This window comes from Citrus clementina, unplaced genomic scaffold, assembly GCF_000493195.1.
Source record: "Citrus clementina cultivar Clemenules unplaced genomic scaffold, Citrus_clementina_v1.0 scaffold_5, whole genome shotgun sequence".
Classification (NCBI taxonomy): Eukaryota; Viridiplantae; Streptophyta; class Magnoliopsida; order Sapindales; family Rutaceae; genus Citrus; species Citrus x clementina.
Window position 1 is genome coordinate 36,652,901 of NW_006262201.1, and position 25,945 is coordinate 36,678,845.

At 37.7% G+C, this 25,945-nt stretch overlaps 3 protein-coding genes across 4 annotated transcripts; 2 read left to right on the top strand and 1 right to left on the bottom strand.

The window, feature by feature from the left end:
• Positions 1–1,620: 1,620 nt before the first annotated feature.
• LOC112098423 (non-specific lipid-transfer protein-like protein At2g13820) lies at positions 1,621–3,054 on the top strand. The gene is made up of 3 exons (XM_024184741.1): positions 1,621–2,051; positions 2,198–2,236; positions 2,420–3,054. Exons 1-3 carry the CDS (start codon positions 1,688–1,690, stop codon positions 2,668–2,670), a joined length of 654 nt encoding a protein of 217 aa, XP_024040509.1. The 5' UTR covers positions 1,621–1,687; the 3' UTR covers positions 2,671–3,054.
• A 3,351-nt stretch (positions 3,055–6,405) lies between these two features.
• LOC18042511 (acetyl-CoA carboxylase 1) lies at positions 6,406–20,983 on the top strand. Of its 2 annotated transcripts, none has more exons than XM_006433968.2 (32): positions 6,406–7,165; positions 7,816–8,191; positions 8,641–8,847; positions 8,934–9,095; positions 9,339–9,431; positions 9,533–9,628; positions 9,817–9,990; positions 10,489–10,582; positions 10,681–10,868; positions 10,963–11,013; positions 11,094–11,133; positions 11,345–11,469; positions 11,579–11,695; positions 11,786–11,860; positions 11,961–12,017; positions 12,134–12,238; positions 13,097–13,183; positions 13,270–13,461; positions 13,535–13,723; positions 13,933–14,043; positions 14,131–14,217; positions 14,302–14,478; positions 14,947–15,024; positions 15,131–15,253; positions 15,500–15,769; positions 15,856–16,196; positions 16,484–16,721; positions 16,830–17,182; positions 17,269–17,482; positions 18,104–18,280; positions 18,391–20,541; positions 20,639–20,983. In XM_006433968.2, the coding sequence occupies exons 2-32, from the start codon at positions 7,817–7,819 to the stop codon at positions 20,693–20,695; spliced, it is 6,804 nt and encodes a 2,267-aa protein (XP_006434031.1). In that variant the 5' UTR covers positions 6,406–7,165; position 7,816; the 3' UTR covers positions 20,696–20,983. The 2 variants fall into 2 exon arrangements, with proteins under 2 accessions (XP_006434031.1, XP_024039680.1); XM_024183912.1 differs by having other exon boundaries at positions 6,406–7,017.
• A 630-nt stretch (positions 20,984–21,613) lies between these two features.
• Positions 21,614–25,800, bottom strand: LOC18042512 (tRNA modification GTPase MnmE). The gene is made up of 10 exons (XM_006433969.2): positions 25,538–25,800; positions 25,138–25,433; positions 24,557–24,695; positions 24,295–24,416; positions 23,931–24,134; positions 23,497–23,556; positions 22,992–23,130; positions 22,596–22,714; positions 22,214–22,435; positions 21,614–21,910 (listed from the first exon to the last, which is right to left on the bottom strand). The coding sequence occupies exons 1-10, from the start codon at positions 25,734–25,736 to the stop codon at positions 21,716–21,718; spliced, it is 1,695 nt and encodes a 564-aa protein (XP_006434032.1). The 5' UTR covers positions 25,737–25,800; the 3' UTR covers positions 21,614–21,715.
• Between the last annotated feature and the right edge of the window lie 145 nt (positions 25,801–25,945).

The following is a 25,945-nucleotide window of genomic DNA, read 5'->3' on the forward strand; positions in this document are numbered from 1 at the left end:
CCTACCCAACCTAAAGTCTGGGTGCAATTCAGGTCCGAACTGAGCCGTACGAATATTTTTACCACCCTAATTTATCGTAACAAAAAATCGACCCGTATCAATCAATCACTTTGTTGGGTCCGATCTTCCATGCAATGCAATGCAACTTTCAAATAATTATAACATCTGTGAAATCTTGTGGCTTGTATTTTGCATGCATGGAGATTGGAGATTGGGACAGTGCAGCCAAGCCAACCAAGCCAGGACACTGATTGTGTTGTGTCCCATGCATATACATCAATGGAGAGGGCAGTAGCTGGTTGGGAGCAATGTTAATTGGTCCACAACCACAAACAGTAGGGAATGACAGATATGATATGAGAGCTTGTCTCTGCTCTTTGAAAACAAAAACAAAAACAAAAAAAAAAGGACTTGGGAAAATGTCTTAATGCTATGATTGCTTTGCTTTGCATTATTTGAGCATCTGCCGTGCTGCTTCTCTCTGGCGACATCTGCAACACACATGATCATCTCAGGCAAATTTTGCCCTAGCTTTACAACCATGGAAATGCTTTCCAAGAATGATATAGAGCTTCTGTAATGCCACTGTTTAGGGCTTTAGGCACATTCATTTTGAATAAAAAATGAGAGATAGTACACTTGAAAGTGGGGTCGAGGGCCCCAGCTTGAGACCTTAATTAAGGGCACTAAAAAATTAAATCCACCTCTAATTAATAAATCCGGGAGGAAAGATGTGTTGAGATAGATTTATCTTCTTAAGTATGGATAAAAAAATTATTATATCTTCTTAAGTAATTAATGCAAAGTATTTTTATCAATAAAAGAAAAGTTCGCTCACTTACTACACTTCAAATCTGGATTAGTCGAGGTCCAATGCGGTCACCGAAAATTGGATGGTTTAAATAAAAAAAAAAATTCACTCACTTAGCTTACAAATGCGTAGCTCATTTGCGCTGGCTTCTCATTTATATATACTAAGGTGTTTTGAATTAAATAAGATCAATTCGCTGGAATATATTTGAAGTTTGAACTAAATTCATTATAAAGTTAACTATTATTTATATTTTGGAATATACAAAATGTGGAGATTTATTTTTGAAAAAAAAATTAAACTTAGACAGTGAGTTCTCTCGTGTGATGAGTTTCTTCTGATTTCACCTGCGTGATTAATAATTAATAGATTAAAATTACAAGAGTATAATTAAATCACAATTGATCACTAATAGCTATGAACACGTGGCACAATATTCTACTCTACAGTAACAAATTGTTTCTTGTTTTATTTATAATTGTGGGTATATATATAACACGAATTACAATATTGTCACAATAAATAACATAGTCTGGATCAAATACAAATCAAATAAAATTCTAATTTAGCCAATGACACGGTAGTGGGTATTATCTGCACTTTTTTTTTCAAATTTAAAAGTTTGATAAACAAGAGAGAAAGAGTTAGATAATGATCAGCCAAAAGATCAATAACAACTCTTCCATTTAAGAGGGAGTTTTTTAAGTTCCAAAAGAGAGATAAGAGGAAAGTTTTAAAACTGGAACTGAAAAATGTTATCTGCCCATTAGCCTTTATTTAAAAACCGCAAAACAGGACTTAAACAAAAAGCCCCGAAGAATTAGACTAAAAAAAAAACTTGGTGGCTACATTCCATCAACATTTGTGCTGACTGAAATGGAAAAAACTGCCAGAGTTTTGTTCATTGCATGCATTTTGGTGGCATGGGGTGGTGGTGCTGTTACAGCCTTAGAGACATCATCACCTTCCGCATCCCCTGGACCTCAACCCTCAGGGGACTGCTCTGAAGTCATTTATAACTTGTCTGATTGTTTGGATTTTCTGAGTAAAGGGAGCAATCACACGAAGCCAGGCTCTAATTGTTGCTCTGGGTTTGAATCAGTGATCAAATCCAATTTTCACTGCATCTGTGAAGCCATAAAGAGTAGTTCTGACTTGGGTTTGGATTTGAATTTGACTAGAGCCTTCACTCTTTCCTCTGATTGTGCCATTTCTGCTCCTCCCCTTAAAAAATGTGGCGGTAACTCTATCTTATATCACTTGTTTTCATGTAGTCATTTTCAGTTTCATGGGGCCCGTAACTTATAAAGTGTCAGTTCAAATAGGCAATTTATAATTAAGTTAATTTTGTTTACTAAAAGATGGTAATCTGTTTTGTTCATGCAGTTCCTGCTCCTCCAGCTCCTCCAGCTCCTCCATCTCCTGGTACATATGATATGATATAGTATACTCTACGCAATTCTTGTTAAATTCAAAGCATCTGAACACCAATATTTAGTTTCATATTTCACTTCTTCATACAAGTTGAAGCAGCATTGCATTATTATATTTAATCAACCTAAAGCGTTATCATCTTATTTGCTTGTTATATATATGCTGCTGGTGCAGTTACGCCCCCATCACCACCAAAGAAATCTCCAACACCATCCCCATCGCCACCAAAGAAGTCTCCAACACCATCACCGTCGCCACCAAAGAAATCTCCAGCTCCGGCGCCATCAGGTGGTGACACCCCAGCTCCAGCCCCATCTCCGCATCCACATAATGGAGCTGCTTGTGGCAAGGCTGCTGCATCCTTCACGGTTGTTGTTATCAGCATGCTTTTTGCTGTTGCTTCATTCAGCATCAACTCAGTTTAATAAATTAGGGATATGATATGATTATTAATTTCTTCTGTCAGTAGTTTTGGTTTTATTCGTTAGGTACATTGCCTATGTTTGGCCCGTTAGACGCTACTTCTAGTCACTCTTTATTTTCCATTTTCTTTAGGTAGCATCAGGTTGTGTGTTCTATTTTCATCTCTCTCTAAATGCATATTCAGTCGGTACCATAAAACATCGTGCTGGATTTTATCTCCGGTGTATAGACAATAACCATTGTTGGCCCAATGAGGCAAAAGAGGGAATCGGCCCGTGTTCCATTTAAACTTTTCCTTGAAAGAAACTGGGCCTTGTGTGAAATCTGAAAAGTGGTTTTGTATTAACGATAACGACTCTCATATGCAGTCAAGGTCCCCCATTTGAGGTCACCTCGTTATTGAATTCCATATTTTTTTTTTTATTATATTACCATTTCGTAATATTTTTATATGCGGTATGGAAACGTCCGTGCAGATAAATGAAAGAAGTTAGCATGTAGCTTTGCATAGATTTGATGATTATAATTTCAATGGTATCAAAAACAACGTTAATAGATGTCGAAATGTGATTGAGGGCAACGGTTTAGGGTGGCCGCCAGTGGGTAATTATATTTTTATTTATAAAATTTAAAATGATAAATTTAAGAAAAATAAAAATAAAAACTTTTAAGCTATTAATAATTTTAAAAAATTTAATTAATATAAAGTATTATTAAATATAATGCTATAAAATGTAACACCCAACTTGTACATTATTAAAAATAATACAATACAATTGCAATACAACTTAATTCAATGCATTCTTGCATTAAATAATGTAATATAATGTACCAAATATACCATTAAGTTATTAAAGTAAAGAATAAACTAAAAAACAAGTTAAACATACATTTCAATATAGCGGATTTTGTCTAGTAACATATTGAAGTGTATATTTCTCTTGTTTTTTTTAACTAATCACTTACTTTAATAATTTAAGGGATCCCTCATTGATCCATGAATAACAAATTATTCAATATATTGATATGTGATTTTTAAGAGCTCTATTTTCGGTCTAAGGCACAAAATGTCCTCCAATTAGTTGCAATATTTTGGGTGATATAAATAACCAATGCTTGAGAAGGCTGATTAAAGCTTATGCTAAAAAGAAAATAAAAATATAAATGCAAACGCTCTTATATATTATGTGACTACTGAGGCTGTGACTCTATCTTATATACGGCTGCCGGTTGGTTTTACTGCTAAGTGAAATGAGGAAGCGTTCCAAGCGAAATTAGACTTGCTTGAGACAATGGCGGATCTAAAAAAATAATTTACCGGGGGCTAAATTAGATAATAGTAAAATATAAAAAATTAAAATTTTGAATATATAAAATATTTATAATTAGTCTCTACGCATTTTTATATTTTAAAAATGTTATGCAATAGACTTATTATCAATATTATTAAATTTATTATTTCTTATACAGACAACCAAACTATCACTTATCTCATCTGATTCCAAAGATGATCATTCATGAGTTTTATTACTGAAAATGTTCGTTCTACTATTATTATATAAATTGGAAGAATTAACCATATTTTTTAGAATATAAAATATTTTGAGTAGTTGGCTATCATTATTTTTAATTAAAATATATATTTTTATATTTTTTTAAAGTCAAAGTTTAAATTTTATTGGTTTTACATTTTATAGTGACTATTTTAATAAATTTAATAGGGTTAATTAAAAAATTAAAAAAAAATCTTTTATTTTTAAATTTTTTTTTTTGGCCAGTGGGGGCTTGAGCCCCCACTAGTCATGTGCTGTATCCGCCTCTGGCTTGAGAGGGCTTTTCAATGATTATAAGCTTTCGTGGAAAGAGTTTATAATTTAATGAGAAATGAAACAATAAAGTTTATCCAGAAAAAAATTGAATGGCGCAGGAGAATAAAGTTTATCTGAACACTAAGGTTCATTAAAACTAAAATATGTGAATAAACAAATAAAATACGACTTATTATGACTTATTATGTATTGTTTGGAAGACAGAATAAACAAATAAAATACGAATTTGAGTATATATAATTTTTTGGTGCTTACCAAACACCAATTATTACATGCGTAGGAGTCTATATCTTAGAACAGATCGGTCCCCGCCAAATAATGAATGATTGAACATTAATAAAGACTATAATTAACAGTCTGTTAAGAGAGATGGCAATTTGAGAAGCACTGGCGACCTCATATTAAGAGAGATGGCAATTTGAGAAGCACTGGCGACCTCATACGAATATGCACAAGAAAGTGAAGGCTTGCCGTGTTCATGGCCGCCACATATTTTTGTTCACACGTGTGTTTCAAGTTTCATAAATAAGCGTGCACGAATAAATTAAAAATTTTCTTAGCGCAACGCAGGGCGATGCCAGAAAATGGGAAAGCTCTAGGGAGACAAAGTTAAAAAGCTTTAGGCTTTTCTTATTTTAATGGCGTCAAAAGAATCAACATTATGCTTGAGAGGTCAGGTGCCGATATATAAGAGCTTGAAACAGAAGTATGAAGATTATACATAGCAGTTGACGAACTTGCAAGATTGAGGATGAAACATTGATCAGAGGATGCGGCCTTACTCATTGTAGCAATTGCAATTAAATTAGGAGAAAAAAAAACATGAAATTGAAGAGATGACTAATCTATTGGCTGGTAGAGATGAGAGCTGATGAAGCTAGAAATAGATGAGGACGTAACATTTATCTCATCAAGTTGTCATGCAGAGCTAAATGAGAAACTAATGTATTAATGAGTGACGCATCACTTAAAATATATGCTATATATCGTGATGAGGGTGAGGATGTGGTTTTCTTCATTGCCCGTTCCTTTTGATTATTGACCTTAAAACGAATTTCTGAGCTCTCGTTAATCTTTGATCAAACTTTTTCACCCCTCTGTGATTTGCTCAAACCTTACGGGGGAGCAAGGGTGAATGGGCTTTAAGGGTGTTTCCGGCTTCTCTCATCCGAGACCAAAATGGCAGCTAGACTGTTTGGACCCTGGAATTCCCAGTCCAAATTGCTAACGTGCGTTAACTTGCGATAAAGCCACCACACTTTTCACCACAAAATTCCATTTTGATAAGCCACTACCAAACATACACCTGTTCGAGTCATAACACAATTTTAAAATAAGGACGTGTTGTGTTGTGATAGTTTCATGAGTTTTCATTGAAGAAAAGGTAAAGGACAAGAGCATGAATTAATTAATTATACGACACAAATAGGGAGCGCATGTATGGACCTAACCTCCAACCATAACCGAACCCCCCCCCCCCCAACTCATTCTAAATTAATTGATTTCTGTATATCAAACACCTTCATCGACACATCTTATCTCCAATCAGTCCATCAACCATTTAAACAATCCTCATCACCTAGGTCATATCACTTGAATGGGCTTATCCACACAAATCACCTATATATATTTTTTGACATTAAAATTAAAATTTTCTAGTACACTCTCAATGCAGCAATCCTGTGATTGATTTAATTCTTAGTCACGTAATACTTGCATTTTTTTGGAAAATTCATAAAATTCATTGTCAATAGAAATTGTTGACTGTCTACTGCGGCAGACATGATGTCCACTATGCGAATCACACTTATGTTGGACTGTTTTTGTAAATTGACTGACTAGTTGGGCCATTTCCGTAAATTTCCAGGCAGAAGTCTTCTTATAGACAACAGCGAAGTAATTGATTGATTGGGACCCAGAGTAAATGTCACTCATCTCATCTATAATAAAGAGGGAGAAGGAAAGGAGGGGTTGGTTGGCATTTGGCAAGTCACAAATGGCACACCATCTAGCTCTCAGTCAATGTACACACACACTACACGACAAGCAGCCGGGTCCCAATTAGAAAAATGGATTCGTACAAGAAAAAATTCCGGATTGGGCTCTTGATTCTCCAATGAACCTTTGGGTAGCTGGGAAGTAACTGCGTACGAATTACACCGCTTCATGTTGTTGTCGTATGAGAGAAATGGCATTGGCACTTGGCAGCCGGCAGGGCCGCAGGGGTTAGTAAACAATTGAGGAGAGAAGAAGAGAGGAGCGGTGAGGGCAGGTACCACGTGCAGGGTTGTATCATTAAAGGCCGTTAGAAGTCTTCGACATTGAAAAGGCCCACCACCTTCCCCCAACTCAAACCTACCTCTCAAACCTACTTCCTTCAATTCAATTTCCTTATAAAATATAAGTAAACTCAACTAAACAATACTTGTTAGACTCATCATTCCAACGTTTCTTCACGTAACGCAACAAACAACATTTTGACTTGATCACATTCTTACGTAGACACAGGAAAGTCAATAAGTAAGTAATTCCATTGGCGTGAGCTGCTGGTTCTCTTAATGCCACAATCCATATGAGCTCTCTCTCTCTCTCTCTAATGCTTCATACCCAGATAGGAATTTGAGGCCACTTTGATCCCAGCTTTCTGAATTTTGCATCTTCTTTCCAGGTTTCTCACTTTTACATTCTGCTCTCCCTTGGGGTGTGATTCTGAATTGGTTTTGAACCTCTGTTTGATTAAACTTTTCTTTGACTTTGATCTTTTTGTTTATACCCTTTGTACTTTTACGTAGTTAATGGGGTTTCAAGTGTTTGACTTTCTTTTCAAAGTGGTGTCTTTTTGGTGTAAATCAATTTTTATTTTCATTTTTTTATGATCCTGCATCTTAGGTACCATACTTCACTAAGGCTGCTTTTGGTTGCTTGGAAGTGGAATTGGACGCTTTAGTAGTTGGTGTCAATGGATTTGGAATATAGTTGTGATTGTGTGTGTACAAAGTGTCCATCAGCAAGTTCGATGGGTGCAACAGGCTAATTTATATCACTGAATCCAAATTCCATTTCTAAATGCAACTAATCAGTCTTATTGCAATGCCTTGAATTTTTCTCGTTCAAGTTCAGCTTTGTTTATGAACTTTGCTTGATTTTGATTGGTTGATTCTCAGTGCCATTTCTTGATCAAGTTTCAAGAACTTGATCCTTTTTATTTTAGATTAAATGCCATATGTTTCAATGATCAAACCGAATAAGAACAACTCGATTCTACGGTGTAACTCTCTACCCGCAGTGGTGTTGACTGTACCATTTTTCTCCTTGCAGCATGTCAGAAGCCCAAAGGAGATCAGCAATGGCTGGTCTTGGGCGTGGCAATGGGCACATAAATGGTGCTGTACCAATCAGGAGCCCTGCTGCAATGTCCGAAGTTGATGAATTCTGTCGTTCCCTTGGAGGGAAAAAGCCAATCCATAGTATTTTAATTGCAAACAATGGAATGGCGGCTGTCAAGTTTATACGAAGTATTAGGACATGGGCTTATGAAACATTTGGCACAGAGAAAGCAATTCTATTGGTGGCCATGGCTACTCCTGAGGATATGAGAATAAATGCAGAACATATTAGAATTGCTGATCAATTTGTGGAAGTTCCTGGCGGGACCAACAACAATAATTATGCAAATGTCCAGCTCATTGTAGAGGTCTGTCTATTAAAGTTCATAAATTTTGTGCACAATTTCTATTGCTCCATAGACAATAGGCATTTTCAATTTTGTCTTTTGTTTCTGACAGTTTATGCTTGTAACTATGAAACAGAAAACCCAACTCTGTTGAAAAGGCATTTGAGCTAGAAATTCGTAATTACATTTTTCATACTCTCTTCTACTACTATAAGTTGTGAACCTAAGGGTTTTAGAACAGCAGAAACAAGTTTTATACTGAGGTTTATGGAAGCTCACGATCACTACTTTATTATCTCTTTGAAAATGTGAAAAATTTCTTGGTATATATGTGGTTTTCTTTTGACAGTGTTAATTTTTATTTTGGCTGTCAGCACAGTTCATTACATTTGCTTGAGAATTGCAGTTGGATAAATGAATAACCTCTGCTTATCTTTTAATTTTTATTGTCATAATTCTTGGTTAATCAGATGGCAGAGATGACGCGTGTTGACGCGGTTTGGCCTGGTTGGGGCCATGCCTCCGAGATCCCTGAGCTCCCGGATACGTTGAGCACAAAGGGAATCATATTTCTTGGTCCCCCAGCTACATCAATGGCAGCATTGGGAGATAAGATAGGATCATCATTAATTGCTCAAGCAGCCAATGTTCCCACCCTTCCCTGGAGTGGTTCACATGTAAGTATTCTTTCCTCTTTAATTTCCCCTTCCCCCTTATTTTTACAGGTTGTCTGACATCTTATATCCCAATTTCTCTCTTCCAGGTGAAAATTCCTCCAGAAAGTTGCCTGGTTACCATCCCAGATGATGTATACAGGCAAGCTTGTGTATATACAACAGAGGAGGCAATTGCAAGTTGTCAAGTGGTGGGTTATCCTGCAATGATCAAGGCTTCTTGGGGTGGTGGTGGGAAAGGCATAAGAAAGGTTTGTTTCATACTTAAAATATGCATTATCCTAGGGATGGATATACCTCTATACTAATATGCCATCGAGTTGTGAAATATTGTTAACTTTTTTCTCCTAATTTTTATTTTATAAATTGGCTACCTCCACGTTGTAGTTGAGAAAGTCAGATTGTTAAAATTTCTTGTCTGGCTGAGAACTTGGTTTGGACCACCTTTCTCCTTAGATATTTGGTGATTTGAACTAAGCATTCCGGTTTGCTAGGTTCATAATGATGATGAAGTTAGAGCATTGTTCAAACAAGTTCAGGGGGAAGTTCCTGGCTCGCCTATTTTTATAATGAAGGTTGCTTCCCAGGTTAGGTCAAAATAGTATATTTTGTTTTGAATGAAATGCTTATTCTAATTGCTATATTTGATGTTATTTTCTAATGACCTATTTGGATTTATTGTAATCAGAGCCGGCACTTAGAAGTCCAGTTACTGTGTGACCAGTATGGAAATGTTGCAGCTTTGCACAGTCGTGATTGTAGTGTTCAGAGGCGGCACCAAAAAGTAAGTTCAATACGAGGATTTATTTTAAAATTGGTTGGAAATTAATGGCTTTCCTTTCTTTTATTTCTCATTTTTGTGATATTGACATTGTAACACCCACAGCCAACTCCTTGCCAAAGAAACATGGTTTATCTTGAATTTTCCTGCTCTTTTTCCTTTAAGATTTCATATGGTATCATACTCTGTAGATAATTGAGGAGGGTCCAATTACTGTAGCTCCATTGGAGACAGTGAAAAAGTTGGAGCAGGCGGCTAGAAGGTTGGCCAAATGTGTAAACTATGTTGGAGCAGCTACTGTTGAGTATCTGTACAGTATGGAAACTGGAGAATACTATTTCTTGGAGCTCAACCCTCGGCTTCAGGTTTGTGTTGTGTTTCTTAACTTGATTCTGCACCATGCAGCAGATTCTCATTAGGCAGTCATTTTGCTGGTTGTAGGTTTTTATATGATCTCTTTGAATTTGTATTAGGGAATCTATGCGTATTTTCCTATATCCAATCTACTTAATTTTTTCTCAAAAAATTTACACCTATTGTCATAGTGTTAATTAGTGTGCAAATGTGAAGAAAATAAAGGTGCATTGCATGCTCAATATCATTGCAAAACTGTAAAATGTTTGTTTATGTGCTGGCCTGGTCTTTTTTTTTTGTTCAATCTAGTAGAAAATTATTCACCTCTTTGTCTTGAAAAGTAAATCTGTAAGCATGTCCTAAGTCACCGACAAAGCTGTATATGCTATTGACATTTTACCTGATTATGTTTTGATTTAGTGTCATTTATTTCTTGATTACAGTGTCCTGCTTTCTCCTTCTTGATATGTCATTCAGTCACTGAAAATATGTGGCTTATTGGAAAATAGGTAGAGCACCCAGTCACTGAGTGGATTGCTGAAATAAATCTTCCAGCAGCCCAAGTTGCAGTTGGGATGGGTATTCCTTTGTGGCAAATTCCAGGTACGGTTTTGCTTGTCTCAGTATCTCTTTCAATGCTTTTTGTATAGCTATTGGCTGAATATTTCAACAATATTCTGTTGTGTAACTCAATTAATCAGAAATAAGGCGATTCTATGGAATGGAACACGGTGGAGGGTATGATGCTTGGAGAAAAACTTCAGTTATTGCCACACCTTTTGATTTTGATCAGGCAGAGTCCACTAGGCCAAAAGGCCACTGTGTTGCTGTCCGTGTAACAAGTGAGGATCCTGATGATGGTTTTAAGCCTACAAGTGGGAAAGTACAGGTCCGCTTATGGTGCTTCATGAACATTGTTGATTGGAAGCATCTAAAATTCACGATGATGATGAACTTGTATTGAATTTAACCACTTTGTGCAGGAGCTGAGTTTCAAAAGCAAGCCAAATGTGTGGGCTTACTTCTCTGTTAAGGTAACTTTAGTTGTAAAATTTTGTGTAAAATTAATTCTTAAATTTTCAAATTTAACAGCATTTCACATTATTATTTGCAGTCTGGAGGAGGCATTCATGAATTTTCGGATTCTCAATTTGGTAAGTTTTAGATGGTAATATGGAATTTATGTATGATTTAGCCTACTGAAACAGATAAAGGGGTGCATGGTAGCTAGGGGAAAAAAAGAAAAGTAGGAAAAGGTGCTTCTTTTGGATACATGATGCCTAATGCCCTTTTCTGGACAGATGTCTCTATGGATTTGCAGTTGCAGTTGTTTCTGCTAAAATAATTTGTTGCATCTTACCTCAGGACACGTTTTTGCATTTGGAGAATCCAGAGCTCTAGCTATTGCAAATATGGTTCTTGGGCTGAAGGAAATTCAAATTCGTGGAGAAATTCGTACTAATGTTGATTACACAATCGATCTTTTACATGTAAAATTTCCTTACTTGGTGGCAACCCAAACCCGTTTTAATGGATCCTTTTTCCTTGAAAAAGTTTATTCCTTTCAATGAAACTAAGCCACTTCAAAATATTATTCAGGCTTCAGATTACAGAGAAAATAAAATTCACACGGGTTGGCTGGATAGTAGAATTGCCATGCGGGTTAGAGCGGAAAGGCCTCCGTGGTATCTCTCTGTTGTTGGTGGTGCTCTGTATGTAAGTATCTGCTATACTTGCTTGCATGTTGGTGTGCATGTCTGCATGTGTGTTTGACATGACTTGTTGTCTTTCATTTGCTAATTTCAGAAAGCATCAGCTAGTAGTGCAGCTATGGTTTCAGATTATGTTGGATATCTTGAAAAGGGACAAATCCCTCCCAAGGTACTCATAGCTTCCTATTTATGTCTCTGCAAAGCAAGTGTTTATCTTTTTTCTAATAGAATTCAAGTTTTTATCTAATGCAAGTTCATCCTGTTTGCAGCACATCTCACTTGTCAACTCTCAAGTGTCTTTGAACATTGAAGGAAGCAAATATAGGGTATGTGTTTGTTGATTCCAGGGTGCTATATTATACAGGGTTCTTCAACTGAATGATTTTCTGACTTGCAGAGTTTAAGAATGTGTCCTGTTAACATTTTGGTGAACTGTGTTTAGATTGACATGGTCAGACGGGGACCGGGTAGCTATACATTGAGGATGAATGAATCAGAAATTGAAGCAGAGATACATACCTTGCGTGATGGAGGTTTATTAATGCAGGTAAGCATTTATTGATTTTGTAACACTTTCATTATTATTGGATTATGTAATTCTTCTGTGTATTACTTATTTCATTTTAGATCTCCATTATGAATATATAAGTTATGCTAACAGAATAGGTAGACTTTACTAATATCATCACGTCAAAATCTGTTTCATAATCGTGGTTAAGACTTAATATGCAGTATCGGTCTGGATCCTAATGGTTGGGACCTGGCACGAGCACCATCATTTCTTTAAGCACTCTGCAGGCATGCTATGTTTCTAGACTATTGTATGAGTGTTTGTAGGTTGCAATGGCATGGATCTGTTTTTTGATTTGTAGGAGTGCTATCAGAAATGGGGACCATATTGCTTCAAATTTTGAGATCTTAAACTATTTTCCCACACATGATTCTCACTTATGATGGTTGAAATACCTTCATTCCAAAGAAGACATTTCAGGGTGTATGGTTCTGCATGGAATTTAATGTATGCTCCCAGTATGATGACTCTCCCGTAATGCTGATTCAGTAACTCATGAGTCCTAACAGTATATAGGGTTCTTGTCTCAATAATCAACCATACAATTTTTACTCAGCCTTAATATGCTCTAATCCATGTATTTTATATTGGTTCAACTTGTCATCATACTCAAGCGCGAAAACAGTTTGTGAGCCTAAAAAACTGAATTAAGTTGAAATCAGTTTATTTTATTGGAACATTAATTTGGTGGATGCTGTGCTCACAAATTAATCATCAAATTGCATTCCTGTCACTTGAGAGAGGTTTTCAATGAATGTGGTTGTGTTGTTCAAGTTGTCTGTAATTTATGCCCAAAACCTAAAAAGATAATTATTTACTCAAATTGTATTGCAGTTGGATGGAAATAGTCATATTGTATATGCTGAGGAAGAGGCAGCAGGAACTCGCCTTCTCATTGATGGAAGAACTTGCTTGCTTCAGGTGCCACCAATTCTTTTTCTTACTTTTTATTCTATGTTCTATTACTTTAGTTGGGTAAATTGGTTAGTTATCTTTGTTGTATCCAGAATGATCATGATCCATCAAAGTTAGTTGCGGAGACACCATGCAAGCTGCTGAGATATTTGGTTTCAGATGGAAGTCATATTGATGCTGACACTCCATATGCAGAAGTTGAGGTCATGAAAATGTGTATGCCTCTTCTTTCACCTGCTTCTGGAGTTCTTCAATTTAAGATGGCTGAAGGTCAAGCAATGCAGGTAAATCATTTTCCTTATTTAAAAGTATGAATTTTCTATATCCAATGGAAATTAAGAATTCATTCCTGTGTAGGCTGGTGAGCTCATAGCAAGGCTTGACCTAGATGATCCTTCAGCTGTAAGAAAAGCTGAACCTTTCTATGGGAGTTTCCCAATCCTGGGACCTCCAACAGCAATTTCTGGTAAAGTTCATCAGAGATGTGCTGCAAGTTTAAATGCAGCCCGCATGATTCTTGCTGGTTATGAGCACAATATAGAAGAAGTAAGCATTTTCTTGCCTATGTTAATCTTAATTGGAGAATTTAAAGAATACTACAGTAATTCTGTTGTGTCTGTGATTTACTAAGTTTTGGTCTTTTTGACTTGCAAATATAGGTTAACTGATTGCCACAGTGGGTTATTTTTAATAAATACTTGTAATTAAAAAAAAAAATTTGATTTGTCTTCTCACATATTTGGCATCTATTTTAGGTTGTGCAAAACTTGCTTAACTGTCTTGATAGTCCTGAACTCCCTTTCCTTCAATGGCAAGAGTGCATGGCTGTTTTGTCAACCCGCCTTCCCAAAGATCTTAAAAATCAGGTGAATATCTGAACCCTTATTTTTGCTCAAGTAGTGGCTTTAGGCTCCTATGTTCATCTAATTCGTTGACCTGTTCAATTTTATCAGTTGGAATCAAAATTTAAGGAGTTCGAGAGAATTTCAAGTTCCCAGAATGTTGACTTCCCTGCCAAACTGCTGAGAGGTGTTCTTGAGGTGAGTTCTTTGTCTGTCATTCTTGATTTTCTAAACCATCTGTCTAGAGCTTTAATACAGTCAGGGTATGTGCTTTTGCTGCAGGCACATCTGTCGTCCTGTACTGACAAAGAAAGAGGATCCCAAGAAAGGCTTATTGAGCCTTTGATGAGTCTTGTTAAGTCTTATGAGGGTGGAAGAGAGAGTCATGCCCGTGTAATTGTTCAGTCTCTTTTCGAAGAGTATCTGTCAGTCGAAGAATTATTCAGTGATCAGATCCAGGTAATTTTATTTCTACCAATTGCAAGTTGGTAAATGATGTTTTCATGTGAATGAGATATCTTGTCTTGATTATTTGGGATTGCCAACACCCCTTTTGTTGATTCCCTGACAGAATCAGGATTTCTGTTAAAGTATGATGGATATATTAGATGTTGTTCTAGCTTAGAGTTAAGTGCTCTACTTTAGTTCTTCGTCTTTCTAAAATTTGTTCTACCTAGATATTTCTGACCAACGCTTGTCTCTGCTTTCCAAGTGGGAGAAACACCTGTTTTTGTGGTTCCATTGATTTTACCTCGTAGGCTTTAAAAATCCATTCATGGCTGATGGATATATGTTTAGAATGATTATAGTGTCATTGTTCTGTGTTGAATATTTTACAGGTCGTTCTTTTTTTTAGACCTTTAATTAAATTGTGTATTATCTTGTTGGTTGGTCCTTCTACTCTTTAAAATCGTATTTATTCTCTAGGCTGATGTCATCGAACGTCTTCGACTACAATATCAGAAAGATCTGTTGAAGGTTGTGGACATTGTGCTTTCTCATCAGGTATAGAATTTTATGGAAAGCTTATTGACAGGCCTTCTTCCGGTACTTTTTTTTTTCCTGGACAATTTATTTTGCACAAGAATAACATGCGTTTATTGGCTTGCAGGGTGTCAAACGTAAAAATAAACTGATCCTACGACTGATGGAACAACTGGTGTACCCTAATCCTGCTGCATACAGGGATAAACTTATACGGTTTTCTGCACTCAATCATACAAATTATTCTGAGGTTGGCAATTGCCCTGAATGATTCAATTGAACTTGGTTGATCAGAATTGGTTTTCCTCTTAATTTTCTTTATTATTCTTCATCAACTCTCTTTTCAAGTGCCACATGAAACTGTCGTGGTGAAGATTTTAATCTCTTTTTATGTTTATCTATTCCTCATGTCTTTTGTGGAGATTAGGTTTTCCTTGCTCAACTTATTGTCACTTTTTGAGATTCTAAAAATCTTGATTTCAACATGCTTATGCAGTTGGCACTAAAGGCTAGCCAATTATTGGAGCAAACCAAACTGAGTGAACTTCGATCCAGCATTGCGAGAAGCCTTTCTGAATTAGAGATGTTTACTGAGGATGGGGAAAGTATGGATACTCCCAAGAGGAAAAGTGCCATTGATGAACGAATGGAGGATCTTGTGAGTGCTCCTTTAGCAGTTGAAGATGCACTTGTAGGTCTCTTTGATCACAGTGATCACACCCTTCAAAGGCGGGTTGTGGAGACTTATGTTCGTAGGCTTTACCAGGTATTCCAGCTGAAACTATAATAAGTCTTTCATAATTCCAATTTTTGGAGGTTTACTCCCTTTAATCTATTTATTTTTGTCGTCAGCCCTACCTAGTAAAGGGAAGTGTCAGGATGCAGTGGCACAGATGTGGTCTTATTGCATCATGGGAGTTCTTGGAGGAGCATATTGAGAGAAAGAATGGGCCTGAAGATCAAACTCCTGAGCAACCATTGGTTGAAAAACATAGTGAGAGGAAATGGGGAGCCATGGTTATAATCAAATCTCTTCAATCTTTCCCAGATATTCTTAGTGCTGCATTAAGAGAAACCGCTCATAGCCGAAATGATTCAATTTCGAAAGGATCTGCAAAAACAGCTAGCTATGGAAATATGATGCATATTGCATTGGTGGGCATGAACAATCAGATGAGTTTACTTCAGGATAGGTATATGACATGTTCCTGCCTTCTCACTTGCATTAATCTTCAGTGACAAATTACTGAACTTTTCTGTACCTAGGATGACATTTTGCAATCTATAAGTTGTGTAGAAACATACTGTATGTTTAATTTGGTTTATATCTGATAAAAAATAAAAGATATTAAATTTCCTTACTTTGCTGCAAAAGACAAACCAAATTAATCAACTCTCAAAATGTCAAATTTAGGGAACAGGAACTCTGATGGTAATCATGTCCCTTTCCTTACAAGCATTGTTCTTTGGTTCTTTGCAGTGGGGATGAGGATCAGGCTCAAGAGAGAATAAACAAGCTGGCCAAAATACTTAAAGAGCAAGAAGTAGGCTCTGGTTTACACTCTGCAGGCGTTGGGGTGATTAGCTGTATCATACAAAGAGATGAAGGGCGTGCTCCTATGAGGCACTCCTTTCATTGGTCGCCAGAAAAGTTTTATTATGAGGAGGAGCCTCTATTGCGTCATCTGGAACCTCCTTTATCCATCTACCTTGAACTGGTTTGTTGTTTGCAAACCTGTTTCTTTCAATTCCACCTCGGAAAGAGTAAAGAAGAAATTAATTATGTACCCACAATCTGACATTTCTTGACATTTGTTTTGATCCAGGACAAGCTTAAAGGTTACGATAACATACAGTATACTCTGTCCCGAGATCGACAGTGGCATCTATATACAGTTGTAGACAAGCCACTGCCAATTCGGAGGATGTTCCTCAGGACTCTTGTCAGGCAACCCACATCAAATGAAGGATTCATGTCTTATCCAGTATCTGATATGGGAACAAACCGTGCTCAGTGGACTATGTCATTTACTTCAAGGGGTGTTTTAAGGTCCTTAATGGCTGCTATGGAGGAGTTAGAACTTAATGTGCACAATGCTTCAGTCAAATCTGACCATGCTCAGATGTATCTTTGTATTTTACGTGAACAGAAAATCAACGATCTTGTGCCTTACCCCAAGTAACCCATTTTCCATTCTTCTTTTATTTCTTATGGACATTTTTTTAGAGTTAAATGGCAGCTTACATTGGGTTTGTTGCTTCTAGGAGAGTTGATGTGGATGCTGGGCAAGAGGAAACTGCTATTGAGGCACTCTTGGAAGAGCTGGCTCGTGAAATACATGCAACTGTTGGTGTGAGAATGCATAAATTAGGTGTTTGTGAGTGGGAAGTGAAGCTTTGGATGGCATCTTCTGGACAGGCAAATGGTGCCTGGAGGGTGGTTGTAACAAATGTAACTGGTCACACCTGTGCAGTGCATGTAAGTGTGCTTAAATAAAGATCTTCAACCTAAACTCTTTTCCGGTTAGAACTATTTAGGTCTTGCTGACTATCATTCAGTATCCTATCAGTAAGCCTCATGTTTTGCAATATAAAGTTATTTTTGGTTTCTATTTAAGTAGAGAATACTTTCCATGCCTCAGTTTGCATATTTGAGACTTTTATACTATTCTGCCAGAGATCTCCGACACAAATTAATTCCGATCCCTATTACTTTTCTCCAGTAGTATCATTGGACCACGGCTCTCACTTTTTGCCATATAGGTGTTTCATAGACATACAGGACCATGCTTTCCAATATGGTCCTAATCCTCTCCTGGAGAACATTTTACTCAAATTAACATCCTTTGCTTAGTTCTTATGAATGAATAAAATGCATGCAGGAGAAATCTGATATATATAGGTTGGAGAAAATTGCAAAATGAGCATACTCTCCTTCATTAAAAAATAGCTCCTGAGATGGCATGACTAGTTAGGACTTCTAGTTACTAAGCCTACATGATGCGTAATATTTACTTTATTGGAAGCTATCCTTATTAGTTGAAAAAAGTTGATTAATGTGTTGGAAATTATATTTACTACTGTTTAACATAACATCCAGATATATCGAGAGCTAGAAGATACCAGTAAACACACTGTAGTCTATCATTCAGCTGCTGTGCGGGGTCCGCTGCATGGTGTAGAAGTTAATTCTCAGTATCAGTCTTTGGGAGTTCTTGATCAGAAACGTCTTCTTGCCAGGAGAAACAATACTACTTACTGCTATGATTTTCCTCTGGTGAGCACTCTGGCATCTACTTGCTGCAATATCAGATCTTTTTTTTTTCTTCTTTTAATCTTTCCATTAGCCACTGCAAATCATGTTCATGCGAGAAATGTTACTTGCAGGCATTTGAAACAGCCTTGGAACAGTCATGGGCATCCCAGTTCCCAAATATGAGACCAAAGGATAAGGCTCTTCTCAAAGTTACGGAACTCAAATTTGCTGATGATAGTGGTACATGGGGTACTCCCCTTGTCTTGGTTGAGCGTTCACCTGGGCTTAATAATATTGGCATGGTGGCCTGGTGTATGGAAATGTTTACTCCTGAGTTCCCATCTGGAAGGACAATATTGATTGTAGCAAATGATGTGACTTTTAAGGCTGGATCTTTTGGCCCAAGGGAGGATGCATTCTTCCTTGCAGTAACTGATCTTGCTTGTGCAAAGAAACTGCCTTTAATCTATCTGGCGGCAAATTCTGGTGCCCGTATTGGGGTAGCTGAAGAAGTCAAAGCCTGCTTTGAGATTGGTTGGACAGATGAACTAAATCCTGATCGTGGTTTTAATTATGTATATTTAACTCCTGAGGATTATGCTCGGATTGGATCATCCGTTATAGCTCATGAAATGAAGCTGGAGAGTGGAGAAACCAGGTGGGTTGTAGATAGCATTGTTGGAAAGGAGGATGGACTGGGCGTTGAGAACTTAACTGGAAGTGGGGCTATTGCTGGTGCATATTCCAGGGCATACAAGGAAACCTTTACTTTGACATATGTGACTGGAAGAACTGTAGGAATAGGTGCTTATCTTGCTCGGCTTGGTATGAGATGCATACAGAGACTTGATCAGCCCATAATTCTAACTGGTTTCTCAGCATTAAATAAACTTCTTGGTCGGGAGGTTTACAGCTCCCACATGCAACTTGGAGGACCTAAAATTATGGCAACTAATGGGGTTGTTCATCTGACTGTTTCAGATGATCTTGAAGGTATTTCAGCTATTTTGAAGTGGTTGAGCTATGTTCCTCCTCACATTGGTGGTGCACTTCCAATCATAAGTCCCTTAGATCCTCCAGACAGGCCTGTTGAGTACTTACCAGAGAACTCTTGTGATCCTCGTGCTGCTATCTGCGGCTTTTTGGATAATAATGGGAAGTGGATTGGTGGTATTTTTGACAAGGATAGCTTTGTTGAAACGCTAGAAGGATGGGCGAGGACAGTTGTCACAGGAAGGGCAAGGCTTGGAGGAATTCCTGTAGGAATAGTTGCTGTTGAAACACAGACAGTAATGCAGGTAATACCTGCTGACCCTGGGCAGCTTGATTCCCATGAAAGGGTAGTTCCTCAAGCTGGACAAGTGTGGTTTCCTGATTCTGCAACCAAAACAGCCCAAGCATTGATGGATTTCAATAGAGAGGAACTACCACTTTTTATTCTCGCTAACTGGAGGGGCTTTTCAGGTGGGCAAAGGGATCTTTTTGAAGGGATCCTTCAGGCTGGATCAACCATTGTTGAAAACCTTAGAACATACAAACAACCTGTTTTTGTCTACATCCCTATGATGGCTGAGCTTCGTGGTGGGGCATGGGTGGTTGTGGACAGTCGAATCAACTCAGACCATATTGAAATGTATGCCGATCGAACAGCCAAAGGTAATGTCCTTGAGCCAGAAGGGATGATTGAGATTAAGTTTAGGACGAAGGAGCTTCTGGAGTGCATGGGTAGGCTCGACCAAAAGCTTATCGATCTGAGGGCTAAACTTCAGGAAGCCAAGAACAACAGGACCCTGGCAATGGTGGAATCTTTGCAGCAGCAGATAAAAGCACGTGAGAAGCAACTTTTGCCAACATACACTCAGGTAGCCACCAAATTTGCCGAACTTCATGATACTTCTCTGAGGATGGCTGCAAAAGGGGTGATCAAAGAAGTTGTGGACTGGGATAAATCTCGCTCTTTCTTCTGCAGAAGATTGCGTAGGAGGGTTGCTGAGAGTTCTCTAGTCAAGACTTTGACAGCGGCTGCCGGTGATTATCTATCGCATAAATCTGCCATAGAAATGATCAAGCAATGGTTTTTGGATTCTGAAATTGCTAGAGGCAAAGAGGGTGCTTGGTTAGATGATGAAACTTTCTTTACATGGAAGGACGATTCCAGAAATTATGAGAAAAAGGTACAAGAGTTGGGAGTCCAGAAGGTGTTGCTTCAATTGACAAACATTGGAAACTCAACATCAGATTTGCAAGCTCTACCCCAGGGTCTTGCCACACTTCTAAGCAAGGTAAAAGTAGAGCATCCAATAATCATTTCGTGCAATAGCAGCATTCTCCTTTTTTTCTTCCAGGAAGTCTAGAAGTAATTATTTGAATCCAATGCAGGTGGACCCGTCATGTCGAGAGCAATTAATTGGTGAAATTTCTAAGGCTCTCAGGTAAGGTAGCTGTGTACTTGATTACAGTCCCCCATCACGCTGGTGCTCTTGCTGCTTAAATCGAAATTGTTTCTTGGTAACTCCATCAGTGTAGATTGTCTTGATCACATCTGATGGGAGTCATTGGGACCAGCCGTGCCTATCAAGGAAGTTAGGAGGTGTAAATTCTATGTCATTTGAGGAACACATACTTATTCTGTATTTTTATAATAAATCTCAAAGAAATATTAATAATTCCACTAATTAGTGGAAATTCATGAGATACCTATTATCTGTCGGAAGGCATTACTTACTTACTACCAAGGAGAGAGAACTTCGAAAGGCCACATTCCTTTCTGTCCAAACCGATGCCGTCCTTTGATAACATAAAATTGCATTATTTTTCAACTCTCTACTCTCCCCCGACGCCATCGCCTTCTCATACTCGTACCATCGATATCCGCGAGTAGGGCATGGAAAAAATACAAAGCTATATGCCTCGTCTTTGTATCCAAGGCGACATCGTCCATTGAGATACTCACCTGCTTGGCGGTTGTTATTCATTTACTCATTTATTGGCGGGACGCTTTGTCCTTGGCAGTATGATAAGAGAAAAACTTGTGTGAAACTGTAGTGACCATATGGTAAAACATTGTCGTGAGTTCGTACTTTGGGGTTTTGTCTTCATCAGTTGGTTTAAGCCGTCCCGCCGTCTCCAACATCCTTTTTGTCTACGATCTAACTACCATACACTGCCGATTGAATGTAAGACTATTGCCGCTCTACAGTAGTTTTGTTTTTATACATTGGTTATATTTGGAATTAAGGCGCAGTAAGACTTGGTAAAAGTAGGTGTCTTCTAATCACTTTAGCTATTAGAAGTCCAACCTAAATAAGTTACAAACATATCCCACGCCATGCAACTAATACTTATCTGCCTTACTAAAAAGCAAAAAAGCTTGCTGTTTTAATTAACCTGGGAAAGTTTTGAGGGAAAATAAACAAAATCTCTTGCTTTAATAAACTATAACATAGGCAATACTACCTATTTGCCAATACAGAACTTGCCAAAAATGTTGGACAGAACCTCTTCAGAGATGTCTTCCCCACTTATCTGCCCAAGAGCCAAAGCTGCATCCCTCAAATCAATAGTCCAAAAATCTAGAGGCAGTTCCTCCTCTATTGATGATTTCAACCTTACAAGAGCCTCCTTGGTCCTCATAAGCTGTTCGCATTGTCTCTGAATCATTTTAGCAAAATAAAACAATCAGAATGAAATAAAACAATCAGAATCATCTTCAGATTGTGATTCAAGTCAAGCTGAGCCGGCCTCATTTTTGCTGAACATAAAAATTAATGTAGGAAAAAGTTTGAATTTCAGCATTAGCTTTGCAACTCAGCGGACTCATAGACTCAACTTTTCAAACCCCAAAATTAAGGTATTAAGAATAACATAGCTGAAGCATGGAATTGCGGCATACAGATACAGGCAACAAAATCAAGTAAAGGGGGAACAATGAATTCACATATACAGGTGGCTGACCTGGTTTACAGCCCATCTGCGTCCTCCTGCAGGAATCTGGTGGAGACCCACAATCTTCATGATTGCTGTCTCCAAATCCTGTATTCCTTGACCAGTAACAGCACAGGTAAAAACATGATCATTGAAAGAATTGCCGACTTTATTCCATTCATTGCTAGCTGATGGAGCACAGTCTATTTTGTTGATTACAAGAATCATTGGGGTAGAAGATTCAGTCGATTTCTGCAATTCCAAAAAAAAACCTTAAAATATGGACTCTAGAAAGCTAGTAATTTTTTTTTTAAAGTAGAAATTGATTTGCAGCATGATCCTAATGTATTGACCACAATGACCAATATAGCAACTTGATATGATACATCGAGAGTACTGGGTAGCATCATGCCTTATTAGATTGAATTCTATTAAGAAGTTCGCTATCTTCTGAAGTCCATCCATCAACTGCACTCACTGTCATGATAATGACATCCGCACCCAAAGCTACTGCTTCAGATCTCTCCACACCTGAATGGAAAATTATAGTCACAGAAGTCCAGGAAAGCAAAGAAAATCCAAAATCATCAAGCAACACATGAACTTTTGACTGTAAATAAATACAATCCATTGACTACTAGTTTCAATCATGTTGAGATTCCTCTTTCATTAGTTTCCATTAGTTGTTTCCCACCTAACAGGAAAATTTTTGGCAATCATGATTTTGAAGCTAATTTTGTTTCTCTTCTTCCATGAGAATCAACTCAAGGGGGTTTCAAAATCATGGCCATTAAAAGAGGTCACTTACCAATCTTCTCCACAATATCATCAGTTTCTCTAATGCCTGCTGTATCAAGAAGTGTCACAGGTACACCACATACTGTTACACTGGCTTCAACGACATCTCGAGTAGTACCGGCAATTTCTGTAACTATTGCTCTCTCACTCTACACGCTAAAAATAAAACATGGTTTCAATATCGCTACAAGCACTCTTTAAACAAGTAAAAACAAAAACCAAAAGAAAAATTATAGACCATTTCTACTCTTCGTGAAATTATACATTTCATCCGTTAGAAATATTTGTTTTCCCTTTATCAAACTCCTAGTCTCGTTTCCGCCTTCGCCGGGGAAAAAGGTACAAAAAAAAGAAAAAAGGAGTGCTATAGAGACTGGTACTCATATTAGTCTATTCAAGTTATTATCATTAAAATCCATTTACTTGCTAGACATTGAACACTGAACCTCGAATTAAAAAAAAATTAAGTAAAAATACCCTACGAAGAGGAAAAGAAAAGACTTAATGCAACATACTTTGCTCCAAGCATTAAGAAGGCTAGACTTCCCAACATTTGGTCGCCCGACAATTGCTATCTGCGTTTTTTGGGGGGAAAAAACAGAAATAAAGATCACAAAAAAAAAATGCAAGCCATTCCATTCTCTAGAATAAAGTAAAATAGAAGATTCAAGAAAAAAGAGCTTTAAATAATATGAAATTTAATCTTAATCGGAAAAATTCTCTATGTTGGTCATAATCCAAGACTATTGCAAGTAAAAATTTGACAGTACAAACTACTACCCAGAAAGGACAATTTAATCACAAGGCAAAATATTAAACAGGGCTGCAAGGGCAAGACATAATGGGATATCATAATAACTCAGCTTCTTTTAACACAAAATAACAGAGTAAGAAGTCACATCCTTTAAACCTTGAAGAAAGTAGTCAGAAATTTTCTAAGAGATCAAACCTGTAAGCCAGATTGCAGAAGTTTGTCATAATTGGCAGTCTCCATTGCATTTTCCACATCTTGTGACATTGCGTGTATTTTATCCATAACCAGATTTAAATTGAGAGGAGGCATCTCATCATCAAAATCTAAACGAGCCTCAATCTCAGTAAGCAACTCGATGCACTTCGCTCTCACTGACGTGACCAAAGAAGAGAAGCCCCCCTGCCAAAGGAAAAAGATTGTTTTGGGCTCTTAATTGGCAAACGCTTAAGATGATGTGGGAAAAGTTCTTTACTTATTTCGCTGTTACTGACTAATACACAGCAGTATGTAAAAACTGAGAATAATATCAAGTGACAATAATACTGAAAAGGAAACATGCCTGAATTCCTGCCAAAGCTGCATCTGCAGCAGCCACAGACTTTGCTGAAATTAACTTTTCAACATTTTCAGCTTGAGATAGGTCTAAGCGGCCATTGAGAAAGGCGCGGAGAGTGAACTCGCCTGAAAAAGAAAGAATGTGTATCAACTGTGTGCACATTTTCCAACAGCACCAACATTATACTCTTTGAACAGGGAAAATGCAAACACCAGAGAAGTTAATAAGTATTTTATGACCATTCAAATGAAGGTGGACAGCAAACCTGGTTGAGCAAGGGTCGCCCCAGCTTCTAAACAAGCTCTTAACACACGGCGCAGACACACTTCACTACCGTGACATTGAAGCTCAACCACATCTTCACGGGTGTAAGATCTTGGGGCCAACATGGGAACAGCTAAAACCTAATTCAGTCAAGAACAAAGTATGTTACCCACTAAGCAAATTTGTTTTCACCCCAGCAGGAAGCACAGGAACAGTACGGAGTTCAAAACTCAAGCAACTCATATCTCCAAAAGCACATTACCCATCCCATCTGCAAATAAGTGGCTAAGAACTCATCATACATCTAACATCCAGGATCATAACTGACCTAATAAGACAGTAAACTGTTTCATAGGTGAATAATCTAGAAATACAGTTACAACTAAGCATACTCATTAGCAGCAATTCTACCATAAGATTTAGAAAAGAAAATTCACAAATTCAATATGTATTATATAACTTATTAAGTTAAACTTAAAAAATAGAAACGAAAACCCATCTCATAAAATTCATTGCGTAATATATTCAAATGCACCAGTTCACAAGGTTGAAAAAACAACCGCAACCTCAAACATTTGATACCTCATCGACAACAATCCCGTGACGATCCAAAACGACACCGTACTCAACAACATGGCTAGTGGGCCGCCACGAAACAGAACCGGAACTCTTCTTCTTCTTTTTCTTCACCGGTTTAAACACTCGCCCAACAATATCCACAGCCATGGGGCCCGACAACCGTACAATCCCCACAGCGCCTGGCGGGCCACCTATGGAAGTCACAATAGCTGCAATAGTCCTAAAAGTTGCAGCCTTTTCTTCACTCTCACCATTATCAGCAACCAATCGCTCGTCTTTTTTGAAAACCAGCTTGTTATCTTCACCAAAAAAAAAAAGAGAGAAAAAAAGCAAGAGTCATGTTAAACGGAGTTAAAAGAAGTAAAATTTATTAAATGGGTTTCTTTTTTCTGGGGTTATTTACCTTTTGGGGTGGCAAGGGGGTTATGGGTTATGGGTTTAGAAGAGGAAGAGAAGGAAAATGAGAGATTTTTGCAAGTGGTTCTCCGAAGTTTCGGTTTGTGAAAGAGAAATGAAGCTATCGAGAGCAGTGGCGGCGGTGGCGGAGGTCTGTGGTGGAGCTGGTGGGTGATCACGGAGCGGAGTGATGGGAGTAAAGCCATGACTCACAAGCGCGCGAGTGAATTACACAGGTAACACATAAAGTTTTGCTTCAGCGCTGTGTAGTTGTGTTCCAGCAAAGAATTACATTGTTAGCATGTTCACGACAAGTCGTTTTATAAAATAGAAAGTCAACTTGAGGTCGTGTGGAATTCGTGAAAATGACGACATATCGGTTCTTAGCGGGCCATTCGTTGACGCTAATCGAAGA